The sequence below is a fragment of the Echeneis naucrates genome, chromosome 24 (genome assembly GCF_900963305.1).
Source record: "Echeneis naucrates chromosome 24, fEcheNa1.1, whole genome shotgun sequence".
Lineage (NCBI taxonomy): Eukaryota > Metazoa > Chordata > Actinopteri > Carangiformes > Echeneidae > Echeneis > Echeneis naucrates.
The window spans coordinates 3275030-3299459 of record NC_042534.1 but is presented as its reverse complement, the minus strand read 5'-3'; the positions used below and the strand labels follow the sequence as shown (position 1 = coordinate 3299459).

General features: G+C 42.8%; 4 protein-coding genes across 7 annotated transcripts in view; 3 read left to right on the top strand and 1 right to left on the bottom strand.

The window, feature by feature from the left end:
* map3k5 (mitogen-activated protein kinase kinase kinase 5) overlaps nt 1-6890 on the top strand; it is a 48748-nt gene extending 41858 nt beyond the window's left edge. For both annotated transcript variants that reach the window (XM_029496207.1, XM_029496208.1), the window contains exons 19-30: nt 388-545; nt 1903-2080; nt 2349-2366; nt 2856-3033; nt 3391-3559; nt 3648-3833; nt 4616-4721; nt 5173-5416; nt 5519-5631; nt 5738-5853; nt 6066-6142; nt 6406-6890. In XM_029496207.1, the coding sequence (XP_029352067.1) occupies nt 388-545; nt 1903-2080; nt 2349-2366; nt 2856-3033; nt 3391-3559; nt 3648-3833; nt 4616-4721; nt 5173-5416; nt 5519-5631; nt 5738-5853; nt 6066-6142; nt 6406-6466 (1604 nt within the window). In that variant the 3' untranslated portion in view covers nt 6467-6890. The remainder of the gene's footprint in view (nt 1-387; nt 546-1902; nt 2081-2348; nt 2367-2855; nt 3034-3390; nt 3560-3647; nt 3834-4615; nt 4722-5172; nt 5417-5518; nt 5632-5737; nt 5854-6065; nt 6143-6405) is intronic.
* Nucleotides 6891-7786: 896 nt separating this feature from the next.
* lrp11 (low density lipoprotein receptor-related protein 11) lies at nt 7787-13597 on the top strand. Its single transcript, XM_029496613.1, has 9 exons — nt 7787-8876; nt 9958-10115; nt 10469-10610; nt 10881-11006; nt 11179-11376; nt 11998-12165; nt 12251-12307; nt 12399-12491; nt 12579-13597. Exons 1-9 carry the CDS (start codon nt 8123-8125, stop codon nt 12731-12733), a joined length of 1851 nt encoding a protein of 616 aa, XP_029352473.1. The 5' UTR covers nt 7787-8122; the 3' UTR covers nt 12734-13597.
* pcmt (protein-L-isoaspartate (D-aspartate) O-methyltransferase) lies at nt 13492-19715 on the bottom strand. 3 transcript variants are annotated; one of them, XM_029496615.1, is made up of 8 exons: nt 19561-19715; nt 17233-17337; nt 17111-17142; nt 16544-16648; nt 16250-16370; nt 15373-15458; nt 14951-15178; nt 13492-14459 (listed from the first exon to the last, which is right to left on the bottom strand). In XM_029496615.1, exons 1-7 carry the CDS (start codon nt 19613-19615, stop codon nt 14999-15001), a joined length of 684 nt encoding a protein of 227 aa, XP_029352475.1. In that variant the 5' UTR covers nt 19616-19715; the 3' UTR covers nt 13492-14459; nt 14951-14998. The 3 variants fall into 3 exon arrangements, with proteins under 3 accessions (XP_029352475.1, XP_029352474.1, XP_029352476.1); XM_029496614.1 differs by having other exon boundaries at nt 15009-15178; XM_029496616.1 differs by lacking the exon at nt 17233-17337 and having other exon boundaries at nt 13492-15178; nt 19561-19691.
* Nucleotides 19716-20800: 1085 nt separating this feature from the next.
* Nucleotides 20801-24049, top strand: nup43 (nucleoporin 43). The gene is made up of 8 exons (XM_029496716.1): nt 20801-21006; nt 21794-21916; nt 22107-22184; nt 22311-22473; nt 22599-22734; nt 22869-23020; nt 23173-23289; nt 23608-24049. Exons 1-8 carry the CDS (start codon nt 20887-20889, stop codon nt 23835-23837), a joined length of 1119 nt encoding a protein of 372 aa, XP_029352576.1. The 5' UTR covers nt 20801-20886; the 3' UTR covers nt 23838-24049.
* Nucleotides 24050-24430: the final 381 nt, after the last annotated feature.

Below are 24430 nucleotides of genomic sequence, written 5' to 3'. Positions count from 1 at the left end.
GCAGCAGGTTATAATTAGAACAAAAGGGTCCTTTCAATAGAGGCTGAAAATGTTTTTCTGGCCTGGGCAGTGGTTATTTCACAACACACACCACACACACAAAGCCATAAGCCCCATAAACCACCACTGGAGCGGTTTGTAACCTGACTGGTCCTTCCAAAGAACTGTGTCATCGCCTCAGGAAGCAGGTAGCATATAATCAGGCCACAAGCTTTTCTTGGCTTTCAGCTCACTAAAAACAAACACAGAATGTTGATATAATCTTAAAGTAACATCACATCCAACGAGTCCGTCAGCTGACTAATGAAAGTATATTCAACAACATCTGAGATCACTGGTGATCCACACACCCGCTGTCACATCATCTTCTTCTGTGTTATTTCTCAGGCACACTACAGTACATGGCCCCTGAAATCATCGACAAGGGCCCTCGGGGGTACGGTAAGCCGGCGGACATCTGGTCTCTCGGCTGCACCATCATAGAAATGGCCACCGGGAAACCGCCGTTCTACGAGCTGGGAGAACCGCAGGCCGCCATGTTTAAGGTGAGCGGCGTCGGTTGGCGCATCTATCGTCATCCCTCTGAGACAGTCAGTTGGCTGTAAGAGGACGTGTTTGTGTGGGGACTCCATTTTTAACGTTTTGGAGCTGATATCTGATCATAAATCCCACTCAACGCTTTCACGTGAACCAAGTATGCAAATTTGAATCGTGTAGGCGACTCATTACGTTTTGTATTTTAAAAGACAACAAAACAACGGTCACCTTCACATGCGCTTGCCAAGAAAACACAGATATGATTTACAAATAGCAGCTTTAAAAATATATGCAAAGACAGTTTCCCACAAATGCACCAGAAAATAATTTATTAACCATTAAACTGACCAACACAGGGTGTGTGTGTGTGTGTGTGTGTGTGTGTGTGTGTGTGTGTGTGTGTTCCTTCATGCCTGGACTTTTAAAATCCATAATCACTGTTTCATGTTGACTCCCTGTCTTAAGCTACTTTCCATTAGCTGCACTAATGGAAGAGAAAAAAGAGAAAAAAATAAATCTGCAAGTCTGGTGTCTGCGCTTTATCAGTTCCCATTTTCATGGAAATGAAAACCAGCGAGTCAGCTGTTAGACACCTGCATTGTGTTACCACCTGCGCATTATGACGTGATCGAGTGCACAAGCATTAGTTTGAAGACAAAAACGCGCGTGTAGCTCGATGAGAGAAACCCTCAGGTTTTCATTCCCCGCTCTTCACATGCGTGCGAGTTTGTTTGAAGGGTGTTTGCCTCTGGATGGAAACATAAAGTGCTGGACCTGCACCAATGAAATGCTCCTCTTACCCATATGTGGCCCATTTAGGTCAGTAAAGATGTTGGTGGGTCGTCTGAGAGGCATTACAGCACCGAACACTGGAATTTTCCAAACAGTACAAGTTAATTAAACGGCAGACACGTCGGACAGGCAGGGGTGTGTTCCTGCACTGAAACTGAGATCTGTGTAATCAGACCTCTTTCATCTCTAAAAGGATCCCTGTTGTGTCTGCACAAGACTTTTCCCAAATAACGCAACTGAGTCAAAAATACTCTGTGGAATGTCTCGGGGGGGGGGGGGGGGGGCATCGCCCCGCTAATCTAAAGTCAACATTCCTTATCAGCCACGTAAGGCATTTCTAGTCTTCTTATTGTCATGAGAGTGTAATGCTTGAACTTTGAGCATTATTGCTCTTGGCTTGTTACCTGAGCTGAATTCAAGCTTGAAGTGCAGCCTCACAGTCAAACACTCATGTTGCACTCAACCTTCATGCAGCTGCTGATAATTCACCCAACGAGTCTCGTGTGTCTGGCTCATTTGTAGGGCTGCTCCTTCTGCTCCAGTTTGACCCGAGCCCGTGTGTTTTCTCCTCAGGTGGGCATGTTTAAGATCCACCCAGAAATCCCGGAGTCCATGTCGCCGGAGGCCAAAGCCTTCATCCTGCGCTGTTTCGAGCCCGACCCGGACAAACGTGCCACCGCCTTTGACCTGCTCACAGACGAGTTCCTCACCGTCACCAGCCGCAAGAAGAAGAGCAAGAGCAGCTTCACAGGTGGAGTTTTTCTGCTGCTTGTTTGAACGCTGAAGCGTCAGTAAGCATTGTGGCGCCTGCAGCCTTAAAACACACCCGTGATCTCCCTTGTCTTGACTTCAGAATAGTCTTTGTTCTCATTGGGTTTCCACCCGGCTGCAGTGAAACTGTCGTGTGCACAGGCATTGACACAAACAAGTGTAAAAAAAAATATTATCCTGTTGGTTTTATCTTTGATTAACTGCTGACATATTGTTTGTTTTTTTTTTTTTATGTTTTGCCCTCACAGCTCTGACGCCAGGGTCAGGTGAGTTATTTCCTCTCCTACACAACCTCTTTCACACACATTTACCACCAGAGGGGCGACTTTATGAAATGGATTTCAGTTCCAGGAAACCTGCCTATCAGGGCTGTGGTTTTTTTCTTCTACCCCCTTCGCATGACTCTGCCCTTTCCAAGAAGTCAGGAGTATTTCACAACCTGACTTTTTTCCAAATTCTTCCATGTCTTTCTATATTTATACTCTAATACTGAATCAGGAGGGGCAGTGCGGTGGCATTGTGGGTTCACTTCCCGGCCCTTCTGTGTGGAGTTTGCATGTTCTCCCCGTGCATGCGTGGGTTTCCTCCCACTGTCCAAAAACATCATGTTTAGGTTAACTGGTGAATTAACCAATATTGAATCAGGGATTCAAATAATATGAATTACAGCTAAAAGCAGCGTCGGGGCTTCAGCATCTGAAAAGCTGTACTTGTCTTTGTCAGCAGCAGGACAGATTCTCTGTTTTGTCCCTCAGAGTACCTCCGCAGCATCTCCCTGCCGGTGCCGGTGGTGGTGGAGGACACCAGCAGCAGCAGCGAGTACGGCTCCGTCTCCCCCGACAACGACCTCAATACCAACCCCTTCATCTTCAAGCCAAGCGTCAAATGCTACAGCGAGCGGGATGTCAAGGGGCCCCGGTCACTCTTCCTCAGGTAGAGCTATGGCTAAACCCAGAAACGTGTTTTTAATCATTCGATTTGTTGGTTTGTTTGTTTTTTTTTTAACTTTGGAACGGCTGTTTATCAGAACACAATGATTGGCTCCAACACAGAGTGCTTTAGTGTAAATGCTGTGTTAACAAAGCATTACCTACACGTGACAACTCAATTTCAACCAGTGATGCTCATCTGGAAATGATCTTTCATCTGAGTACCCTGGAATAGCTCATATTTGCATGCCTCCCCATCCGTGAGCTTTCTGCTTTAGTTAAATCCAAAATATTAACGTGAAGCATCTTTATAAATGGAAAATGACAGGAGTGCAGAAGTATTGTTTTGGTTTCTGCTCAGCATTCCTGTTGAGAACTTCGAGGATCACAGCGCTCCTCCATCTCCCGATGAGAAGGATTCGGGCTTCTTCATGCTTCGGAAGGACAGCGAGAGGCGAGCCACCCTGCACCACATCCTGACGGAGGACCAGGACAAGGTGGTGGCCAACCTGATGGAGGCCCTCACGCAGGTGGGTTCATGGAAGAGGTCAATCAGGAAATGGATGGAATAATGAAATCCCTCGTAACTCCTGTGTACCTCATTTCGTCCCGTCCCAGGGCTCTGAGGAAACGAAGCTGAAACCTCAGCACATCTCCACCCTCGTGGTCAGTCTGGCCGATTTTGTGCGCATGGCCGACAGGAAGATCATCGCGAACACGCTGTCTCAACTCAAACTGGAGCTGGACTTTGACAGCAGCGCCATCAGTCAGCTGCAGGTCGTGCTGTTCGGCTTCCAGGACGCTGTGAGTAATTCATCTCATCCCAAAACCTAAACTCTCACTCTGAGGGCTTAATTTTTTGAGATTCGTCTCGCAGGCTGCTCATCTTCTCCTCTCCTGCACTAACATGCGCCCTCCCACCTGTTATCCAGCCCCTCATCTGTAGGCAGAGCAGCTCTCCGCACAAACCACGAGCTCTGAACTCCTCAGGATAATTGTTGTCATTTCTAATGAGCTGCTTTGCTGCCATGTCGCTGATTTTCCCCCCCGCACAGAGATCTGACAGCTACCTGTGAAATGCTTGTAAGCACTAAGTGAGGCATTGAAAGGGAGATCTGTCAGGAGTAATTGCACATTGTGTTAAAAGCCTGATCTGCTCTTCCCCCTCAGTGATGCTGCCGTGCAGTTGAAATTACACGAGGCTAGGTGGGGGTTTTTTGTGTTAGGATGGGGTATTGCGTAATCCTGCAAGAAGATGAAGCTCTGATGCCACCTGTTGGTTATCAGACCATGTGGCTCAGGGGAGGGAGGCGTTCATGCAGCCGGGAAGAGTGGGAGGAAGTTCAGAAGTCCAAGATTGACTGAAATGTCTTAGAATGCAGCAAACGTACAGTAGAAAGGCACTTTAAAGATGTCCTCTGGTCATTTTCTCTGAGGAATGTTGTAAAGCTCAATTAATAAAGTGCAATATAATTCATGAACGTTTTAAAAGAAAGACTGCTAAATGTAATGCAACATGAATATCTGAATAATGTGTGATGTGCCCACTATTGAAATACACTTTCACTTTCTTCCCACATTTCCAGGTGAACAAAGTGCTGCGAAACCACAATATCAAGCCTCACTGGATGTTCGCTCTCGACAACATCATCCGCAAAGCTGTGCAGACGGCCATCACGATCCTGGTGCCAGGTATGATGCCTTTAAATGATCGGTCCCCCCGTGCAGCGGCGGATGGCTGACAAACTCCTGCGCTGCAGTGATAGTTTTGCCCTGAGAGCAAGAGTAATCTGAGCTTTTCAGTGAAAGGGCAGAGCTTTAGGAGACAGGGGATCCAAAGAGATAAATATCAGCTCCGTCTGTCGGCCACACGTTAGTAGAATGTGTTAAAATGTGATACAAAAATTATGTGAAAGGGAAGAGAAGGAGAACTTGAAGCATAGATGGTGTGTTATTAACCTGGATAAAGAAAGTGGTTAAAATGACGTGCAGGAAACTTTTGGAAAACTGAAAACTGTGATAAACTTAAAGTAACTAAGTAATAATGGTGCAGCCCAACCTGAATCCAATCTTACTGCAGCATTAGAATCCACGATATGTTCCATATAACCACAATATTCACCGCCATGCCGTCTGTGTCCAGAGCTGAGGCCTCACTTCAGTCTGGCCTCAGAAAGCGACCCGGCCGATCAGCAGGACGTTGACGATGACGCTGAGCTGGAGGGAAACTCCACCCACCAGAGCCGAGCGCCTCAGGTCGCCGCCCACGACGACACCGTGGCCACATCGGGAGTCAGCACGCTCAGCTCCACCGTCTCACACGAGTCCCACAATGCCCAGCGCTCTGTGAGCATGGAGCTGGGCCGGATGAAGCTGGAGACCAGCAGGTAAACACTGGCGCCGACTGGAACTGATACTTCTGTTTATCTGTGATAACGCTCTCAGAAATAAAGACTCTTGATGCGTATCCTCGACCTGCTTGACTCCAGGCTGCTGGAACAGCTGCTGGAGAAGGAGAGAGAGTATCAGGCCATTCTGCATCAAGTGCTGGAAGAGAGAGAGCAGGAGATCAGACTCCTGAGGCTGCGATCGGAGCCTGCAGGTCTGGACTTTGATTACATTTTTACAAGAAATATTTAAACAGACTTTATAATAAAAGATGATTTTGGTTACTGCGATGATGACGTCTGCTCACTCTTCTCTGCCAGATGTCCCAACGCCATCCCCGGAGGGACAGATGAGTCGGACTCCAGACAGACATGACGACTCAGAGCTCACCAGCTGGCTGAGGCTTTACGGTGCTGACCAGGACTCCATAGAAAAAGTGAGTCCCTGCTTTTACCCTCAGGAGGGGACCGCGTGTGTCTCAGTTTTCCCATTGTGTACGATGTCCTACATACAAACAAAATTGCGGCTTATATAATGACGGTTTGTTAAGGCAGAAGTCCTATATATGTTTGTGATATTTAATTGATTGTGTCATCATTCAGTCGGTTATTTCACAGCGTGAAACTTATTTCCTCTTTGTTTCCATAGATACTGAGTGAGGAGTACACGTTGAACGACATCCTCCATGATGTAACAAGAGATGATCTGAAGAGTTTAAGACTGAGGTAATATAACCGTTTGTTTTTCCTTTGTTCTTTTTGGTGGTGTTGTTCCTTTAAGATCAGCTTTAACAAGTGAGATTGCTAAATTCATGCACGAAAGGCTGCAGAGAATTGAATCTCAGAATTAAAAGTATTAGAAACATTAGGAAGTGGAATCGTGGGCAGCAGAAATTTAAAACCAAGTAACGGGACCTTACACACGTACACACATCTGCAACATGTCGTAATGTTTCTATTGTAACAGTCTTCTCACTGTTTCTTGTCAGAGGTGGGATCCTGTGTAAACTATGGAAGGCCATCACAGATCACAGGCAGAAGCCAACCTGAGGCCTTAAGTGGAGACAACCACTCAGAGAAGCCAGGACCTTTGTCCCAAAAACTCAGTATTCTCCTCTTTACCTCAGTATTTATAAGAGCAAGACTTCTAGGAAAAGGCCCTGTGTTCACCAGGGGTGTGGAGCAGCTTTCTATTCATACTACAAAACTTAGTGGCCGGTGTCCTTGTAGTGCTTTCTAGTTTTGAAACAAGGACTTGAGGATATGAGGTCATTTTTGAAAACAATAATGACTGCAAAGTGCCCCTAGTTTTGTTATGCCTGTTGGACACAATGCTGTTTTTTTTGTTTTGTTTTGTTACAGGTGTGTTTAAAAATGACAATTTCAGGTAAATTTATTGATAAAACCTTGAAAATGTCAAAACTTTTTTTTTTCCTGTCTTAAAAAAAGATATTGCGTTTACAAAGTTGGAGACTGACCTTTTTTTTTTTAAGAAATATATATATATATATATATATATATATATATATATATATATATATATATACACATACCTGAGATACAAAATACTACATTCAATTCAAGTCATCTGTACTAATATTTTTATCATAGGCATCTTGTCACTACTCTATTTAAATAGATTTTAATTTAATTGTTAAGGTAATCTGAAGGACGTCGGTGCATGCCCTATTTTGTTTTTTATCTGTACTGAGATTTATTTAAATTGTGAAAAAAAATTTTCCACATTTTCTTTTATAATAGGTATCTACATTTTTATTCCTAAGAAACATGTAAATATTGTGTCATAAAATTATATGTGAACAACGCTTATGTAATTTAAAAACTATATATAGAGATAAATGTTAAATCTCTAGATTCTCCAGAATCTCCATAGACTGAAGCAAGTCTATAATGAACATGTGAAACATAGATTGGATATTACTGTATCTTCAAGTGCCAGAAATCATAGGAGATAATATTCAGTTCATAATAAACATTGGCTCATTTTTGCTCTGTTTTTGTTGTTGTACACTGACAAAATTGTGTTTATCTTGTTTGTGTAGAAATCAGTCACGTGTATGTTGTAATGGAATATGAATTACAAACAAATCTCACATTAAAGAGCCTTGATTTTTTTTTATTTTAAAACATGTCAGAAGCAGGGGAAACTAATCATGAGCACGGTGTCCGTTTTGTTTCATATCTGAAATGATTCCAAGGTTTTTTCTGTTTTCTTTTGTTTTTTTTTTTTTTTTCATCTTGAAACTGTGAAACAGATATTCTTATTATTAATAAGCACTGACATATATAACTACACAAACTGCTTGGGAAATATAACGTGAAAAAAAAAAACAACAGGAAGAAGTTTTGGTTCATTTAGAGTGATTAAAGTGATTTCACCTGTCCTTGTCTAACTCTGGTTACATGATGCTGTTCAAACAGCAAAATAAACAGCTGTGTGTGTCTGACCACCATGTAAACCTACTGAGATGCACATTAGTAAATAACAAAAAGTATCATTTAATAAGGAATATTTCATAATAAGGACTTTAAACGTGACTAAATAACTCCTGGAGCAGAGAGAAAAAGCTCGTAATTCCTTCTGTTAATCGGTGAAACAGGCAAAAGGACTAATAATGAAGTAAATCTGTGTTTACAGTGTTTTGTGCAGAGCTTTTGTCGCAGGTGTGCTGCTTCCGGTCTGCCATGTTTATTCACGGCGGTGACGTCATCGCCTCCCCCAACGCTCTGGTCTCGAGGCAGTCTGCGCCTCACCATGACAACGACGCAGTCGCGCATCGTCACCGGCCCGAGCGTCGCCTCTTCCGGACACGGCCGTCCGGTGAAACGCCGTGTTTTTGTTTTGAAGGTAACGGAGGACACACTTCGCCCCCCGCCCTCCCCGCCCTCCCCGCCCTCCCGGTGTGTCGGAGCCCGGCCGGAGGCGTCAACAACATGGCTCCGCTGCAGCATCTTCTCGCCTGCGTCGTGCTGTCGGCGGCGGCGGCGGCGGCTCGGTCCTCTCCGATATCCGACCTGAAGTCCAAGATATCCGGCGTGGAGGAGCTCCTGGAGGAGTTCCGCAAGCAGCTCCAGCAGGAGCAGACGCACAGGGCCGGGGACGCGGTCGACTCGTGCGTGGGCGACTTCGACGCCGTCCGGGAGCGCATCATCCGGGCCAAGGCCTCCGTGGAGCAGGGGGCCACCTTCCTGCTGGCCCCGGAGCGGGTGTACACCTGGAGGGACTGCCTGCACTCCTGCTGCTCCCGGCCCCGCTGCACCGTGGCGCTGCTCCAGGAGGAGCCGAGGCAGCAGGGGGACGGCCTCAACTGCTACCTGTTCAACTGCATCTACAGGAACAAAAATGTCTGCTCCTTCGCCCCGCAGCAGGGCTTCACCACCTACAGCCGGACCCCCAACACCACCCGGGGACACCTGCCCGACGAGGCGGATGCTCCAGGTAGGATGAGCCAAATCCTGAAAGTTATTTCTGTCAAACTGAGCAGCATCTAACACAGCTGGGCAACATTTTATAAGGAATTTATAATAAACCGTCTTATCCAGCGGTGCAGGATTTAAAACTATTCATTTAAATTAAACTGCAACTAAGAAGGGATCATCTTTTCATCTCAATAAAGAGTTTTCAGAGTTATTTTAATTTTTTTCCCGTTTTCTTTCACTAAATTTCGGCATTAAAGGAGAGAAATTACTTGACATTTGTGTTGATGATGACAACAATAGCAGTTATTGAAAATGTTACTTAAATATTCATTGACACGCTCATCTTCTTGTGCAGTAATCAAAACAGCAACGACAAAGTGTGTCTTTATTTACTGTGCGAGGCCATTTCAGAGGTGTTTATGCACAAACAGAAATGAGGGGGGTAGGACATCATATTCAAAACCATTTTCAGCAGACCATATGTTAGATTTTACACCAGCTTTCTAACAGTTCCATGAAGGTCGGCACCCTCCAGACACTGCTGCTTATCTTGATTCAGCAGCAGTGTGGGTTAATGATTTGCCTTTTTGGTTCTGGTCTTGAAAAAATTAGATCAGGGCACTGAGACCAGAAGCAGGTGTTTGTGCTACAACAGTTATTTCCTCTATTTGTTGGTGATTTCCATACAAGCAGGCAAAACAGATATTCTAGTGCGCTCAAAGGAATAAATGAATTGAGAACAGAGCAAAAACAATTCATCAACTGACCAACAGAAAAATTAAACTGTCGCAATAATAAAGTCATCAATTGTAATTTTTCCTGATGGGAATGGATTGTTAGTCAGAAAACACATGATCGTAAGACTCTACACGATTTTATGCCTTTTTCTTTTATTTTGTGGCAACGTGTGGACTGAACAGTTAAAAATAATCAGCCAATGAATCACTGATGAAAATAATCACAGCCTTAAATAAGCACAATCTTTTAATAGAATTGTGAAAAAATCTGTCACACAAGAATGAATGTGACCAAAAAGAGTTGATCTGAAATAAAATAGACATTTAGAAGATCACAGATGACTTAGAGTTTCCTGTCCACAGAGGTGGACGAGCCTCCTCGCAGTGATGCTGGGCAGGACGTGGTGATTCAGCTGCCTACAGACTGGGCCGTCCTGGATGGCCGGGACAGTGTGGACGACTATGGGATCAGCCACTATGAATGGACTCTTGTTAAAGGGGATACAGCCATCAATATGAAGGTCAGAGCAACATGGTGGATTCCAGCGTAATTCATTTAAATGCATTCAATGGAAACATCCAAAAAAGAAGAGAGGCTTAGGTCACATGATTTTAACATTTGTATTGCAGTTAATTTGTGCGTTTGCATTGCTCGAGTCAACACAGGGGTTCTTGTTCAGAGCTCCATTGTAGCTTTCTGTAGCCACAGAGATGAGTTTATTCTGCCCTAAACTTCCCTCAGGACGGCAGCAACGTTGGAGCCTGTCCTCTATTCACGGAAATCTTTCAGAAATGTCACTGTGTTTATTCAGATCTGACAGCAGAATGATTCCACGCCTTTAAACGTTTTTTGTTTTTTACATGTATGTTGAAGGCGACCCATCCTGGGCTACTGAAGATTAGTGGTCTCCAGGAAGGCGTGTACACCTTCCAGATGACAGTCACTGACACAAATGGTCAGAAGAGCTCTGACAACGTCTCTGTCACTGTGCTGGCACCAAAGCACCAAGCGGAAGGTGATGTATAGGGATGAGCAAGTACACCACTGTGTGTATCCGCACCTGTTCAACCATCTCCATTATCTGTATCTGTATTTGTACTCAGAAGGGGCGGGACTTAAATTTGAAGTGGGCGTGGTTTATACAGATGTTGTATCTTTAAGCCTGGGTTGGTCAGAAGTTGCTACATTTATTGTAAGCCCCATTATATTTTTTATTTACGGCTTAATTTGTATTACACCAAAAAAATGTAGTATTTATGTAGATGACCTGTTTTCGCGTCCACAGTGTGCACAGGTCATTGTTCCAATTACCAGTTCAAGTGTGATGATGGCTGCTGTATTGACATCACCTATGCCTGTGACGGGAAGCAACACTGTCCAGACCGCTCCGATGAAGACTTCTGCCCAAACTGTAAGAAGCATTAACTGTTTTTTTTCTTTAGTTTTATTTTTTAGGTGATGGGGGAACCACTCATAATCTCTGGTGTTATCAGAATCAGCTGAGGGGAAAGTGTGTAATGAGCAATGCCCAAAAACGGAGGCATGGAGGCATTCCCACCTTTGTGTCTCTGTGATTTCCGTAGTCGACAGCAGCAGGAAGTCAGTGACCCACCCTGTTGACCTACCCAGCCTCCATCAGCCTTTGGCCCAAACGGAGGAAGACGAGGAAGGTGCCATGATCCAGACTGAGCCCAGGAAGACCGTCAAGAGCTTTGTACCACCTCAGGACAGACCTGCCTCTCAACAAAGTCCCAGCCAACAGAAGGCTTCTTTGGATGAAGGTACATGTTCATTTTCATCATCATCATCATCATCATCATCATAACCTTTATTTTGACTCATTAAAAAACGGAGGTTTATCCATTATTGCAAATAATGGATGGGAACGTAGCAGCATGCCTTTGTTCATGCCTTTGTGTGAATATGATCCTCCATTACTGTCATTCTTGCAGCATGGCTTTGTAAAGAGCCAGAAATGGTTTTTAGTCCATGTTTGGAAAAAAGAAGCAGATGGAGCCCCTGTAGGTAGCCACTGAGTCACAGAGCTGGCAAAGCTACAGGGCCACTCTGCATGTCCTGGGAAAGCAGCTCTGCTCTGCTCGAACAAAGCACCTCTGTCCGCTCAGCCATCCGATCTCTCAATCTGACTGACCAAAAGCCTTCCTCCTCTATTGCTAGTTTTCTGTAGGTTTTACTCTCAGGAGACTTTTCTTCATTTCACAAATGCTCAGTCCCAAGTTCACATGCTTGATTCATTGTGTAGCTGAGAAAGGTCAGCACCAGAAATTCTTGGTGATCAGTTATCTTGATGTACTTTGTTGATTGTGCATAATTATTTACATGTTGCATATACAGACTGTATGCAACAAGGTAAAGGTAAATCTCTCTCTCTGCTCCTGTAGATCCGTGTGCAGCAGCTCCAGTTGTGGGACCCTGTAAGGGCACCTTCCCACGCTGGTACTATGACCAAAATGCAGGGGAATGCAAACACTTTCTGTACGGTGGTTGCCAGGGCAACCATAACAATTTCCTCCAGGAATCAGACTGTGTCAGTGAATGCATCCAAAAAAGTGAGAATTTGGCTCCTGATTCTTTGGTTCTTCATTTCCTCTGATTTTGTAACAACAATAAATTACATGAATAAACATCTTTCAGGTCCAGATTTCAAACCAGCCACTGTGGCTCCTCCCATCACCAGACAGACAGAGATAGGTAATATTTTTTTAGAATGAATTAAATGATATTAACTTAATGTCAACACTCATCTGCTTCAGAGACTAATCTGTATTTGTGCTTGTTTTAGCTGCCCCTAAGGTCTCCCAGAGTCAGCCTGAGAGCAACACCCCTGTCTCAAAACCATTCCCAGCAATGGGAGGACATCCAGTCCCAGAGTCTGGTAAGACCCAGCACTTGTCTTCTGTCTGTTCAGCTCATGGTTTATATGTCATTTCCTGATCTAAGTGTGTGCTGCCTCCTCCTCTAGGTGCAATCCTTCCTCTGGCCCTCGGACTAATCATCACCGCTCTTCTGCTGCTCATGATCAGCTGTCGTCTCCGACTCGTTCGCCACAAGCTGAAGAAAGCCCGACCGCTGACCACAGAGGAGTCCGATTACCTCATCAACGGCATGTACCTGTAGCCAACCAATCAGGGAGCAGGGACAGAGACTCATCAACGGGACTTCATCCCTGAGCCTGGACATCATAAATTTCTTGTCTTTAATTTGTCCTTACTTCGGTCTGGAAACATCCCAACCGTCGCTCTCTTGAAGGTTTCTTGACAACCCCTCACTGAACCCCACCGACTGGTAAAACTGCTGCCAAACCCTCAGTCAGATTATTTGGAGCTCCTGCTTATGGCGTCTGAAGAAAGCCTGTTTGTGCATCCATCCAGAAATATCAACATTCTCACAACATTGCTGATGATACTGCCTGTAGTTTCCCACTGACTTCTTGGATACCTTTTTTTTTTTTTTTCCACTTTGTTTAAATAATTTTTATTCTTCAAACTGGTTATTTTGGTATTTTTCTGAGTAGTGCTGCTTCACTTTGCCACTGGATGGCATCAATCTACCACATCTGTAGGTTTTACCTGAGCAAAGTTAAAGACTGTGCTGTCCCTGCCCTTAATGTTATTCTTATTGGTATCCCAGAATATTAAAGCCATAGTAAATTCAGCCTGTCCACTCCCACTCCTTTCTGGGCTTGCTACATATCCTTCCTTCTAACGCAAACATTTGTGAAGTGTGAAATTGTATTTATGCAGCTGTATTCTCTCTAAGTGCTGTCTTACCTGTCAGATATTAAACTTTATTATATATCATAAAAAATGACTGGTGCACTGTCATGATAAATGATTGACTCTGCACACATGATTCAAGAACAAAAGGCAGACAAAAACAGAAGCATCTCTTTATTTTCACATGCCATTCCATAAACTGTGAAAGCCAAATGACAACCTGTCACTTAGATCACCCAAAATAAAATGTGCTTTTTTGATTTCATGTGGGTTTTTCTTCTTCAACAAAGCAGACATTCATTTGCTTTAAATTGTTGGAGTTTATTTTGGCAAAGCAGTGACTATCTCATTTAGCCTAAGTCGCCAGAGGAGCCTGCACAGATCTCTAATGGAAAAAAACCAGTAGCAGAAAGCAACACATTCACCAAGTGGAAAGCGCAGCCCTGAATGTGCACGTGTGTCAGTGTTATTAGTGCTCCGCTGCCTCAGTTATATTCAGTATGATCCAAAGAGCTGCTTATTCTATGTGTAGAATGAGTTAGAGTGCTGTACACCAAAGAGGATGTGTGGGTTACATCAGCCACTGTGTTGCCTATATGTGTTTTAGTACCTAATACTGCTGGCAGGGGAAGCTCATACGTTAGCAGTGAAGTCTACAGTTAGATGACCCACACACACACACGCTGTAGCTAAGTAAACTATCTAAAAGGCTTTCCTCGTCGTTGTCCGGCCTTCCCTCCTACATTCAGCATTGATGCTGCTGAAATGTAGTAATGTAAAAATGGCTGATTGCAACTCAAATAAAGAAACCACCAAAAAAAAAAAAAAAAAAAAAAAACTGCTGTTAAAAAGAATGCACAACCAAAAAGATGCACGTCTGAAAAGAAAAACAAAACACCCTCTCCAGACATTTGTGTGTTGAGCTTCAAGCAGTCTTTCTCCCCAGCCTTTCTGGGCCCTCAAATGTGTGACACGCTAGTCCATCGTTAGACTTAAACAAAAAGAGCATGTTTTGTTATGCTTTGAACAAAATGCCAAGGGCTGTTTGACCCCATCCGAGTTTCCTTTCCTCCAGGTTTCAAACTTAAAGGTGGATTATGGACAGTCTTCCTCTTCAAAGTTCATCCCTACGAGAAGCACAAGTCAAGTGTTAGAAAAGAGGGAAAAGGAAGATCAGCACTAAAGACAGAAACACAAGCATCCCCCTGTCATGCAAACACAAAAAGTTAGAATTCCATGCAAAATTTTAAACAACGTTAAAAGATGGGGAATTTTCTACATCTCACAGAGTAGAAGATCAAAGAGAATCGTCAGGCAATGCGGCTTTAATGTCATATGATCATTCAAATTAAGCAGCCATGCTCTGAAAATCAAGCATTTGCTATCACACTGCTGCTATTTCAGTTTATTGGTTTGTGTTTGGGTTTAAAAAAAACTGGGACTTAAAATCTATTCAATCAGGCACCAATTTAGGACTATGGTGTTAAAAAAGGGTGAAGGAAAAGGGTGAAGGGATGTGCAGCTTGTTGGTATGGTATGGAAGACCCAAAAAATGTCAACAAGCAGCAAAATGCAGCCCCTGGTGATCCGTTGCCTGCTTTAGGCCAAACCATTTCACCTTTGCCAATGTGAGAAGGAGAGAGGGGGAGGAAGGGGGAGAAGGAAGTCACTTCCACCTGGACCACTGCTTGTCTTTGTCTGTTAAAGGCACATAAATCACCCCCATCAAGGGTTTCATTTTGGTGCTGCCGTCCTCCATCTTGTCATACTGCTCCAACATCTGGTTTCCTCCCACTGGGCCGACGGGGAGAATCAGCCGGCCGCCGGGCTTCAACTGGTCCAGGAGCTGAGAGGGAAACAAGGTGACCGCAACGAGTCAAGAGCACGAAGGCACAAAGAACAGGACTGGCTGTGAAAAACTTTTCTATGTTGCTATTTTAAGCCAGTCACGTCAGTCAGTCATTTAAATTCTTTATTTTGAAGTGAACTGGGATAATGTGAGCATGGTCATCAGTTTTAAAAACAGTCAGAGAGACTCACAGCTTGGGGGACAGTGGGTGCTGCTGCGCCAACGTGGATTGCATCATAAGGCGCCTCCTCCGTATGACCCATCCGGCCGTCTCCCACTGAAACACACAGCACATCACTTACAGCCTGCCACAAACAACACATGGACGGATGTCCTCATCAAGTGGTCAGACATTTAAACAGAGCTGTGATGCACGTACTTTGTGATTAATAATGAGTCTTACGTCAACTAATTATTTAAATGTGAATACGTCTAAAATGAAGGCAAATACTAATCAGAAGCACATATTCACACACACAGCAAATCTTCCCGATGCTATTTATTGGCCTCTAATAGGTTGTGTGTTGACAAAAGGTGGTGCAGTCAGCTGAAGCAACAGCTACATCTTTTCAGTCTGCAGGAAATCCTTTGTATGTGTTAATCTGGCATGTCTGTCTTGTGATGTTGGGAGCACTTTCTGTATTTTTCTTATATGATACCAGTGCACAATAAATGCTTTAAATCGAATTTTCTTAAAATGTTAAAGTTAAAAAGTCATATTTAACAACTGTTTTACTCACCCACACTGAGAGGGTTAGGGGGTCTAATATAGTTGTAAAAACATAAAAAATGTGAAAAAAGCATCTCTTTCTGACTATTTTTAGAAATAGCCTGACTGTTTTAGCAGCCCCCCCCCCCCCACAGCAGGGGAAAGTTGGTACTGCTCAATTATTTAGCTCAGCACTATCCTGTGTGTATGTTTGATTCCTGAGAGGACACACAGGTCTTGCAGGCATTGCACTTTCCCTGGCTTTCAAATGAATTTTGCCACTCAACCTCTAAAAATGTTTGAAAACACAACAAAAGAATGCACAAGATGCCTGTAAATTTTCATCAATGACATCTTACCTATTAGCTTGACTCGGCCCGAAGTTATCAAACTGGGGTCATCTTTCTTCACATTGTTTATAGAATCATCTACCAGCTCTTTGATGTGATCAATTCCTATAACTTTCCCTTTAGGACCTACCTGTAAAGCGTGGAGGGAGGGATGGTACTCAGATTCATACACAAACATTTACACAACAGTAACACACTATATGTCAACCGGCTGGTGAGCTAATAAAAAGCAATCCATTTTAATAAATCAGAAAGCCACCAAAGAGAAGTTGTATGCGTTTACCCGTCTTGTGTGTGGCTCACCATTCGTGCGAAGCAGGCAGACAGGATTCCACTGCCGGAGCCAACATCTAAAGCTTTGGCACCATCATACAGCTGATCATGTAGAAGCTCCAGGGCATAGGCATGCTAGGTGGAGGGATTGGAGGGGAGGGGGGGGGGGGTTCACGAAGGAAACTGCATTACAATCCCCCGGTCAGCATTTATGTTGCATCAAACATCAAAAATGACGAGGTAGAGCCCGCTGAGGTCATACACAGGCTAAAGCTAGCTCACAAACATTACTACTCATATCTTCCTGTCAGAGTCACAAAGTTATGAGTGTAGTTTGCTCACACTTCAGACAAACATCTGAAGAATTTGACAGAGCTAACATGGAGAGAATCAACGGAAATCCTTTACTTTCCCCATATTTATTCAACTGTCATTGTAAACCACTAAAAATAAGTGATTAGGTTTGTTTGGAATAAGAGTTTGAGGATAATATAGCACAATTCCCTGGCCGCTTCTCTTTATTATTAACTGAATGGGAGCAATCTATACAAAAAAATTGGATTCACAGTGCAGAAGAGTCAGCCTTTAAAGTCATACCATGTGTGGGGCGCTGATGGTTGCTTGATAGCCTTGTGGTTGAAAGAAAGGAATTAGGTTAGTTCACACCGCACATGTCAGACTGTATTTGCTCTTCAGAATAATTGCATGACCAGACATACCTATTGACTGCGGCGAGTCCATGTAGGGATTACACCTAGAGAAATGGGCTCGGTCTGTGGCCAGCATGACTTCATAGACCTTGTCAGATTTAATAATGCCATTTTCTGCAGATGCACAAGAGTTTGTGTCACTGTGTATTATGGAAACATGCACAAGTACAAACACCAGGAAGAAATTCATTACATTATTCTGACAGCAGAAACAGACAGATTAAAATACATTAAACAAGGCACAAGTAACACATTAGATTGAATCATAGCTATGCAGAGAGTAATTAGCAGAAAATATTTAGACAAAGAGAAGCAAAAAAATACACACTGGAACATACAAGGATATGTTCCCCTTCTTCCTATTGGCATTAACTTGTCCCAGTGTGACACTGTGCATGTATGAGATCACTGTGGACAATTTTCAAACTCAGGATCAGCCCATTTTGAGATTATATATATGAAGCATTTGGGAAATTTACTATGTTCCAGTGCATATCCATGAAAACGCCCAATATAACAAATGGACTATCAGAGAAAATTTGGGATGAATGGAGACTGTAGCATTCAGTAACAGATGTGTGTTGCTGAGAGGAACAGATGTCCACAGAGCCGTACATGTGAACTACAGAAAAGTGCTGAACATGATAGACAAGTCGTGGAAGATATTAAAAAGGCTGTACAAAGAAGCAGTAGTGTCTTCAGAATAATCCCTCCGAACAGGCTCCTGCAGCAGCTGCTGCCAAAGGCAGGAAAAGCCAACAACAGCCGGCGCTGCTCCCATTACTGACTCCCCTCACCCTCACAGCTATGCACCGCTTTAGGATACATTACAAATAAACCATACAAGCTGCCAGATGGACACCTACTAGTGATTTCTGACATTAAAATAAGATGCACTGGCAGAAATCAGGATGTTTCACTCTATCCAGAAATTATTCTCAGAATTCAAACTTGACTTTGCAAAGTCATAGGAGAAGCAAAGCCTTCACAATCTGTTTCTAGGTTATCGACCCACTACTACACAATTTGAAAGCACATAACTCAGGATTGAACTTTATAAATGTATGAGGCATTTAAGGCTGAAAAACTGGATGAACTGTTGTTGCCTAAACTGGCCAGTTCTCAGCACTGGTCTGAAAGACAGACAATGACAATGTTGTGAATTAGCATGCATCCTGTGTGTGACCTGCTTAAATCCTGCTTATGCAAACTCAGGGTTAAAGTTAAAACACTCCTGTGTTTAAATGGGTCACTAACCAGTAAAGAGCTCATTCAGAAGGAACATAAAATTTTAAATAATAACCACATAAATCTCAAGAGTTAAAACATTAATATTTAAATTTTATTAGCACCAAGGGAAAAAAAAAATTTTAACTCTATTTTTTAAGAACTGCAACTTCCTTGTTTAGATGATCTGTTATTTCCCTGGGCAGAATAGATAGAACTGAAATGTAGTCAAATCTGTCTAATCAATCTAGATGAGTATGCAAGTTTTGCTTTTGGTTTTGACTGGACACTGTTTCCAAATGGAAATGCTCACAACTCCCGAGCTGGACTGAAGAGATTATAAATAGCCCTGTGAGATACTTTATATTGAAATTGGACTTCCATACTCAATTCTAGAGACAGCATCACATTGAATATCCTCATATGCAATTGAGAATACGGCATGTCTAATTTATAGCTTGTGTGTTGCTGTTTGCACCACACAGGGCATTGATCATCATGGACCAGATAACAGACGTCTGGCAGGGTGAGACACTGCCCTTTTTTTCTGTGCTCACTGTCACCTGAATAAATGAACAACCAGCCACCACCGTGACAGATACTGGTTATATTCAGCCTCTAAAGAAATACAAGGTGGCTTCACATGTCCACCTGTGTGTGTCAGTCAGGTAAGAAAGGGGTGAACGGTGCAGCAGACAGAGGGGCATCAATGGAGTGGAGGTGGGCAGGGCAGTTAGCAGCGCAGCTAACGCTAGCTTCAACATACCAAATGACGCACATAGAGCTAGCAGGCTAAGCTAACCTTCAAACAGAACTGAGGCTGTGCTAATATTCTACACTCACACACCAAACAAAAGGCGAATTGTGCCGTTATTCTTGGCTAATTTTAGCAGATGCGCGGGCATGTGTGTCTTCCATGGCGTAACGTGGTTTAGCAAAGGGGTGGAGAGAGGTAACGCTGGGTCAACATCAACATACCACATAGCTTAGCAACCAGCCAGCTAGCTAGCTGCCGCTCCAGCGTCAGCCTGCTCCCCGCTCAGAAAAAAATAAAAATAAACAAATAAAATAAAATCGTTTTAAACACCAATGTAAAATATACAGACTCACTGCGGAGATTGTTGACGAGCTCTGCGTGGCTGGCTCCTCCGGACTTCCAGGCCATTATTAAGCAGACTTTGCGGAGTAAGTAGACAGCAGCTGTCAGTGCCGCGCCTGCGCCGACCGTTTTGCCGACGAAGCTGACAACCTCCAGAGCAGACGGCGGAGCGGCGGGCGCGTCACCGGGCATCCAGAGACCGGCTCCCTGCTGCAGGGCTGCCTTCATGACACACACCGACACACACTGGATGACGCACAGCAAGGCGCCTTTTTACATAATAATGAGTCAGTTTGGATATTTGCACCGGTGGAAAGCTGCATTCCTCACTCGGTGCATTAGTGAGATTTGCAGCAGGAGCTTGAATGGCACCCACAAGGTGGCGTGAGAAACTGTAACACACCATTCAGTTGTGTTTGCTTTTTACATATTTGCATGTGTGTATATAATCTATGCTTTGGGTTATATAAAAAAAATCCACCAGTGCAACCAGGACAATTCATGCACAACTCAGGAAGAACAATTTTGTCAGATCATGACATCACAATCTCTGCAGGTTAATGTAATCTAATGTACAATATGAATAAAGGTCCTAAAGGTCCCCCTCACGACAAAGTTATACATATTACATTATTTCTATTGCTGTTTATTGCCGTCTGTTAACTAGAGTTAGCTCATTAAACATGGAGCATTTTTCACCGTGAATGTTTTTGTTGCTTTGAATATATTTAAATGGAAAGTTCTCTGCATCGGTGCAGTAGGACAAGATCTTACATTTAAAGTAACACAGCCTGGGTAAATTGTGACAGTTGTTTGTTTTTTGTTCTGTTTTTTTCTGACTACACACATACAACATCGATAACACAACAGAAGAATAATTTGATAGAAAATGCATAAATTATACATCCACGCAGAACCACTAAAACCTAGAGTCGAGTGACATTTTGGTAAATTGTAAAGTATCATGGCTGTTGAAACGTGTTGCATAGCTCAAGACATTTTCAGCTAGTGCTGCTGTTTTTAATGGAACATTGGCCAAAAATAAATACATTTTGTTTAAAGACATGTAATATCAGTGTGTTGGGACTGACTTGGATTATAAACATGCAGTGTTGATGCCACTCGACTGTGATGCACCGTATTATCGTAAATTAAGGACAAAAAAAAAAACATCCAGGAGTGTCAAACGCATAATTCTGGTTGTTTGACCTAACTGGGCCACCGTAGTTACGTACATCGTTAGCAGGCGCGTATACAGTTCGTTTTTGCCTGTGAATGCTAAGCTAACGGCGGCTAACGTCTCCAAACTCCAGCGTCGCGGACTGTTTTCTGTTTCAATGGAGAGTATAAATGCGAAATATGTGTCCCAGAAAATCAGCAAAACGCGATGGAAGCCTGTTTCCTATTCGACTCTGCAGCAGCCGGAGGTTTTTGCCACCGGTTCGTGGGACAACGAGGTTGGCATGTTGACACCCGAATGGACTTCAACATGTCCATATTTTTATGTCACTGTTCACGTTTTATTATACCTTAGGACCAGTTGTGAATCTTGTTAATTGTTAATTTGCAACTATTAACTGAGTTGCTTTAAATTAAACTTACTGTTTACTGGCACGAAGACTTTCAGGTTGGTGTGGTCATACAACTCTTTAATACCTGAAGCAAACAAATATCCTGAAAACTACACGCTGTTTTGCCTTTCACATTGTCGCCAGCTTTTATCACCTTTGTTTACTTTTTAGAAACACGAACTGCTATATACATACTGACATTTATATACATGTATTATGTATGATATATGTATATGTACACTTTAATCAGTAGCACTCAGTTCTCCAGTTTTTATTTGAAGGAAGTCAGTTTGTCTTTTGAGTGTCTTGAAAAGCTCTTGTTGACTTTGGATTGATGCACATTTGGGTACATTGAGTGTGAATGAAAGTCTAAGGACTTGTATATGTCTTTGTAAACATAAAACAGATGTAAAATTTAATTAGTTGCACCGCATTACATTTTATATGTCTACTCTAAAATCTTTACACATAAAGTAACTTTGTTAGATACATTTTGTGGTGTAAAATAAAATAAAAAAATGAACCTCAGGAATGTAATGAAAGTATCCAAAACTTGAAATACTTCCTAACTGAAAGCCCTTAGTTACTTTCCACCACTGTTGACAGATTAATAACATTTGGTTAAGAGAAATTTACATCAAATTTTTAGTCAGCCTCAATGTGTCTGTTGCAGGACAACAAGATTTCCTTCTGGTCCATTGGGAGTCATGGAAGTGTTAGCATGGAAGATGGATTTGAAGGAGATCCACAGCTATTATGTGAACACAAGCACGATGGAGATGTTCTTGACCTACAGGTAAATCTCCTGATTTGTAAAGTAATAATGACAGTACTCTACACTGGTTAACAAGGATAAGATGTTCTTGTATTACGTGATAAATGTGACATAGTTTGGGTAAATTAAATGTCTGTGATTGATGGGTTCAACTTTTTGGATTATAAGTCTATGTAGGGCTCATTTAATTTTCTTTTATAATATTTTACAGTTTCTTGACCAAGACAGAATCGTAACAGCATCTTCAACTGGAGCAGTCACCATTTACCGCCACCACCAAAACAATCAGGTATACATTACCTTCACACATAATGTTCTCACTCAGACCCAGTCTATCCTTGAATCAATCCAGTAATATGACATTTTAAGATTTAACTAAATAAAGTGTTCTGTGTGGAAACTCTCTGGACTGCAGACAATATCAGTTTGTCAGCACTGGGCAAGAGCACACCGTTACCCCTGTGACAACGCCCCCTGTACCAGTGTTGTGTGCAGCAGTCCCGAGATTGTTACAGTCGGTGAGGATGGCAGGATCACCGTGTTCAGAGCCGACCAGGAAGGAGTGATCCGAGTAATAGGTGAGTTTAAGATTAAATTGCTCTAGGCAGACCAGCAAGTTTCATTAAATGTCATGCAGAATTAAAAATCATATGAATGGCTTGAATATTGTGAGGAACATTTTATATGGGTCTCTCATTACTAGAGAATGCAGATAGCAGCACAATTCACGCTGTCACTTACCTGAGGACAACAGAGATTTTGACAGTGAATTCTATTGGTCAACTCAAGCTGTGGGATTTCAGACAACAGAGCAACTCACCATCCCAGATTCTCTCCCTGTAAGAGCTCCTCAGTGATAAAAGATTAAAATATATATTTCAAACATTGACTTTTCTGATCTACTATTTCCTTTTTAGGATTTATCTTGTGTGTGATGTTCATTATAAGCAAGTCTAAGTTATTTTCTTCTCAGGTCGGGGGATAGAGTTCCTCTGCACTGTGTGGACAGACATCCCAACCAGCAGCACATTGTAGCCACAGGCGGCCAGGATGGCATGCTCTGTGTCTGGGATGTGAGACAAGGCAACACTCCCTTCTCGCTCATGGAGGCACACTCTGCTGAAAGTAAGACACTGTTGTGGGCAGATAATTTGACATATATAAACAATTTAATTTTGCTAAGATTTTATATGAAAAGGCTTGAATATCTCTTTTTGCCAAGACTTTACTTTGTTTTGTAACAGCTTTTTGTTTTTTTACTGTGTTTTTCTGCATAGTGTGGGAGGTCCACTTCCACCCAACCAACCCAGACCATCTGTTCACATGCTCAGAAGACGGCTCACTGTTGCACTGGGAGACATTGTCACATTCTGAGATTCCTTCATTCCTGCAAGGCAAGCCTGAATGTTATCTTTTTCTTTAATCACATTTATTCTACTGCTGTGCAAAAAGCCAAAGTTCAATGCACTTAGTTGAGTATATTTACAGTATTTTTATACTTTGCTTTCTTATACTTCAAAGATTAGATACACAACCCCAGCTGCTACTTTTTATTTGTCAGTGACTACAGAAAGCCTGGTCAGCTAGTATGATGCAGATAACCAAGAACTAAAAAGTCAACATGGCAAGGAAGCAGCACACCAACAGAATGGTGGCGTAATCATTATAACCTCAAATCGTAACCATAATGTGATTTACCATCATATTGACAGGAGGAAGGAACAGCAGCATGATGTCTCGTAGTGCAATGGCTCCAGCTGGAGGGAACCAGTCCCTCATTAGCGCCTGGCTGAGTGGAGACTCCAGTAAAGGCCGCCTGGAGACGACTCACATGCTGCCCAGCCAGACGCTGTCGGTCAATAGTTTGGATGTACTCGGACAATGTCTTGTCTGTGGGACTGATGGAGAAGCTATTTTTGTCAACAGACAGGTCCCAGTTTGACCACACAGGGAGCAACAAATACTGTATGTGTAATTGTGACATTTTGGCCTGTTTACTGTTTCTTTCCTAAACGTTTCAATCACACTTTCTGCAGCCGCATTAGTGGATCGTAATGACTCAGTTTAAATCATTTGGAGCAGAGTATTTGAATTCATTACTTTTTTGTATGGATGTTTTGAAATAAATCGCTGACATAAATGTGAGTTCATCTGCTTTTAATCCAAGAATGGGTCCTGTTTGTTTATTTTTAAATCGCCATTAGGAAATGTTGTAATTCTGCATATGTAGTTTAATTTATTTCTGGTGAGGTAAATCCACTGGTTGGAGTTTTCAGGAGTGAATTGGATGCATCCGGGGAATTTGTGTGAAGTTTCCCAAAGCCTCACCTAGCAGTGTTTCCGGTTTTCCGATTTTAACGCGACGGCGCGAAGTGTACGTGAGACTATTATTATGAATCGATTTTAAATCCAATCAAATGAAAATACACCTCGCATTTTTATGCTCTACACTAAATTTGTTTATTTACCTTTATTTAATTAGCGTCCTTGCATTCAGAGGTATTTTATTGTGAAGCCTGCAGTCGGCGGAAGTCC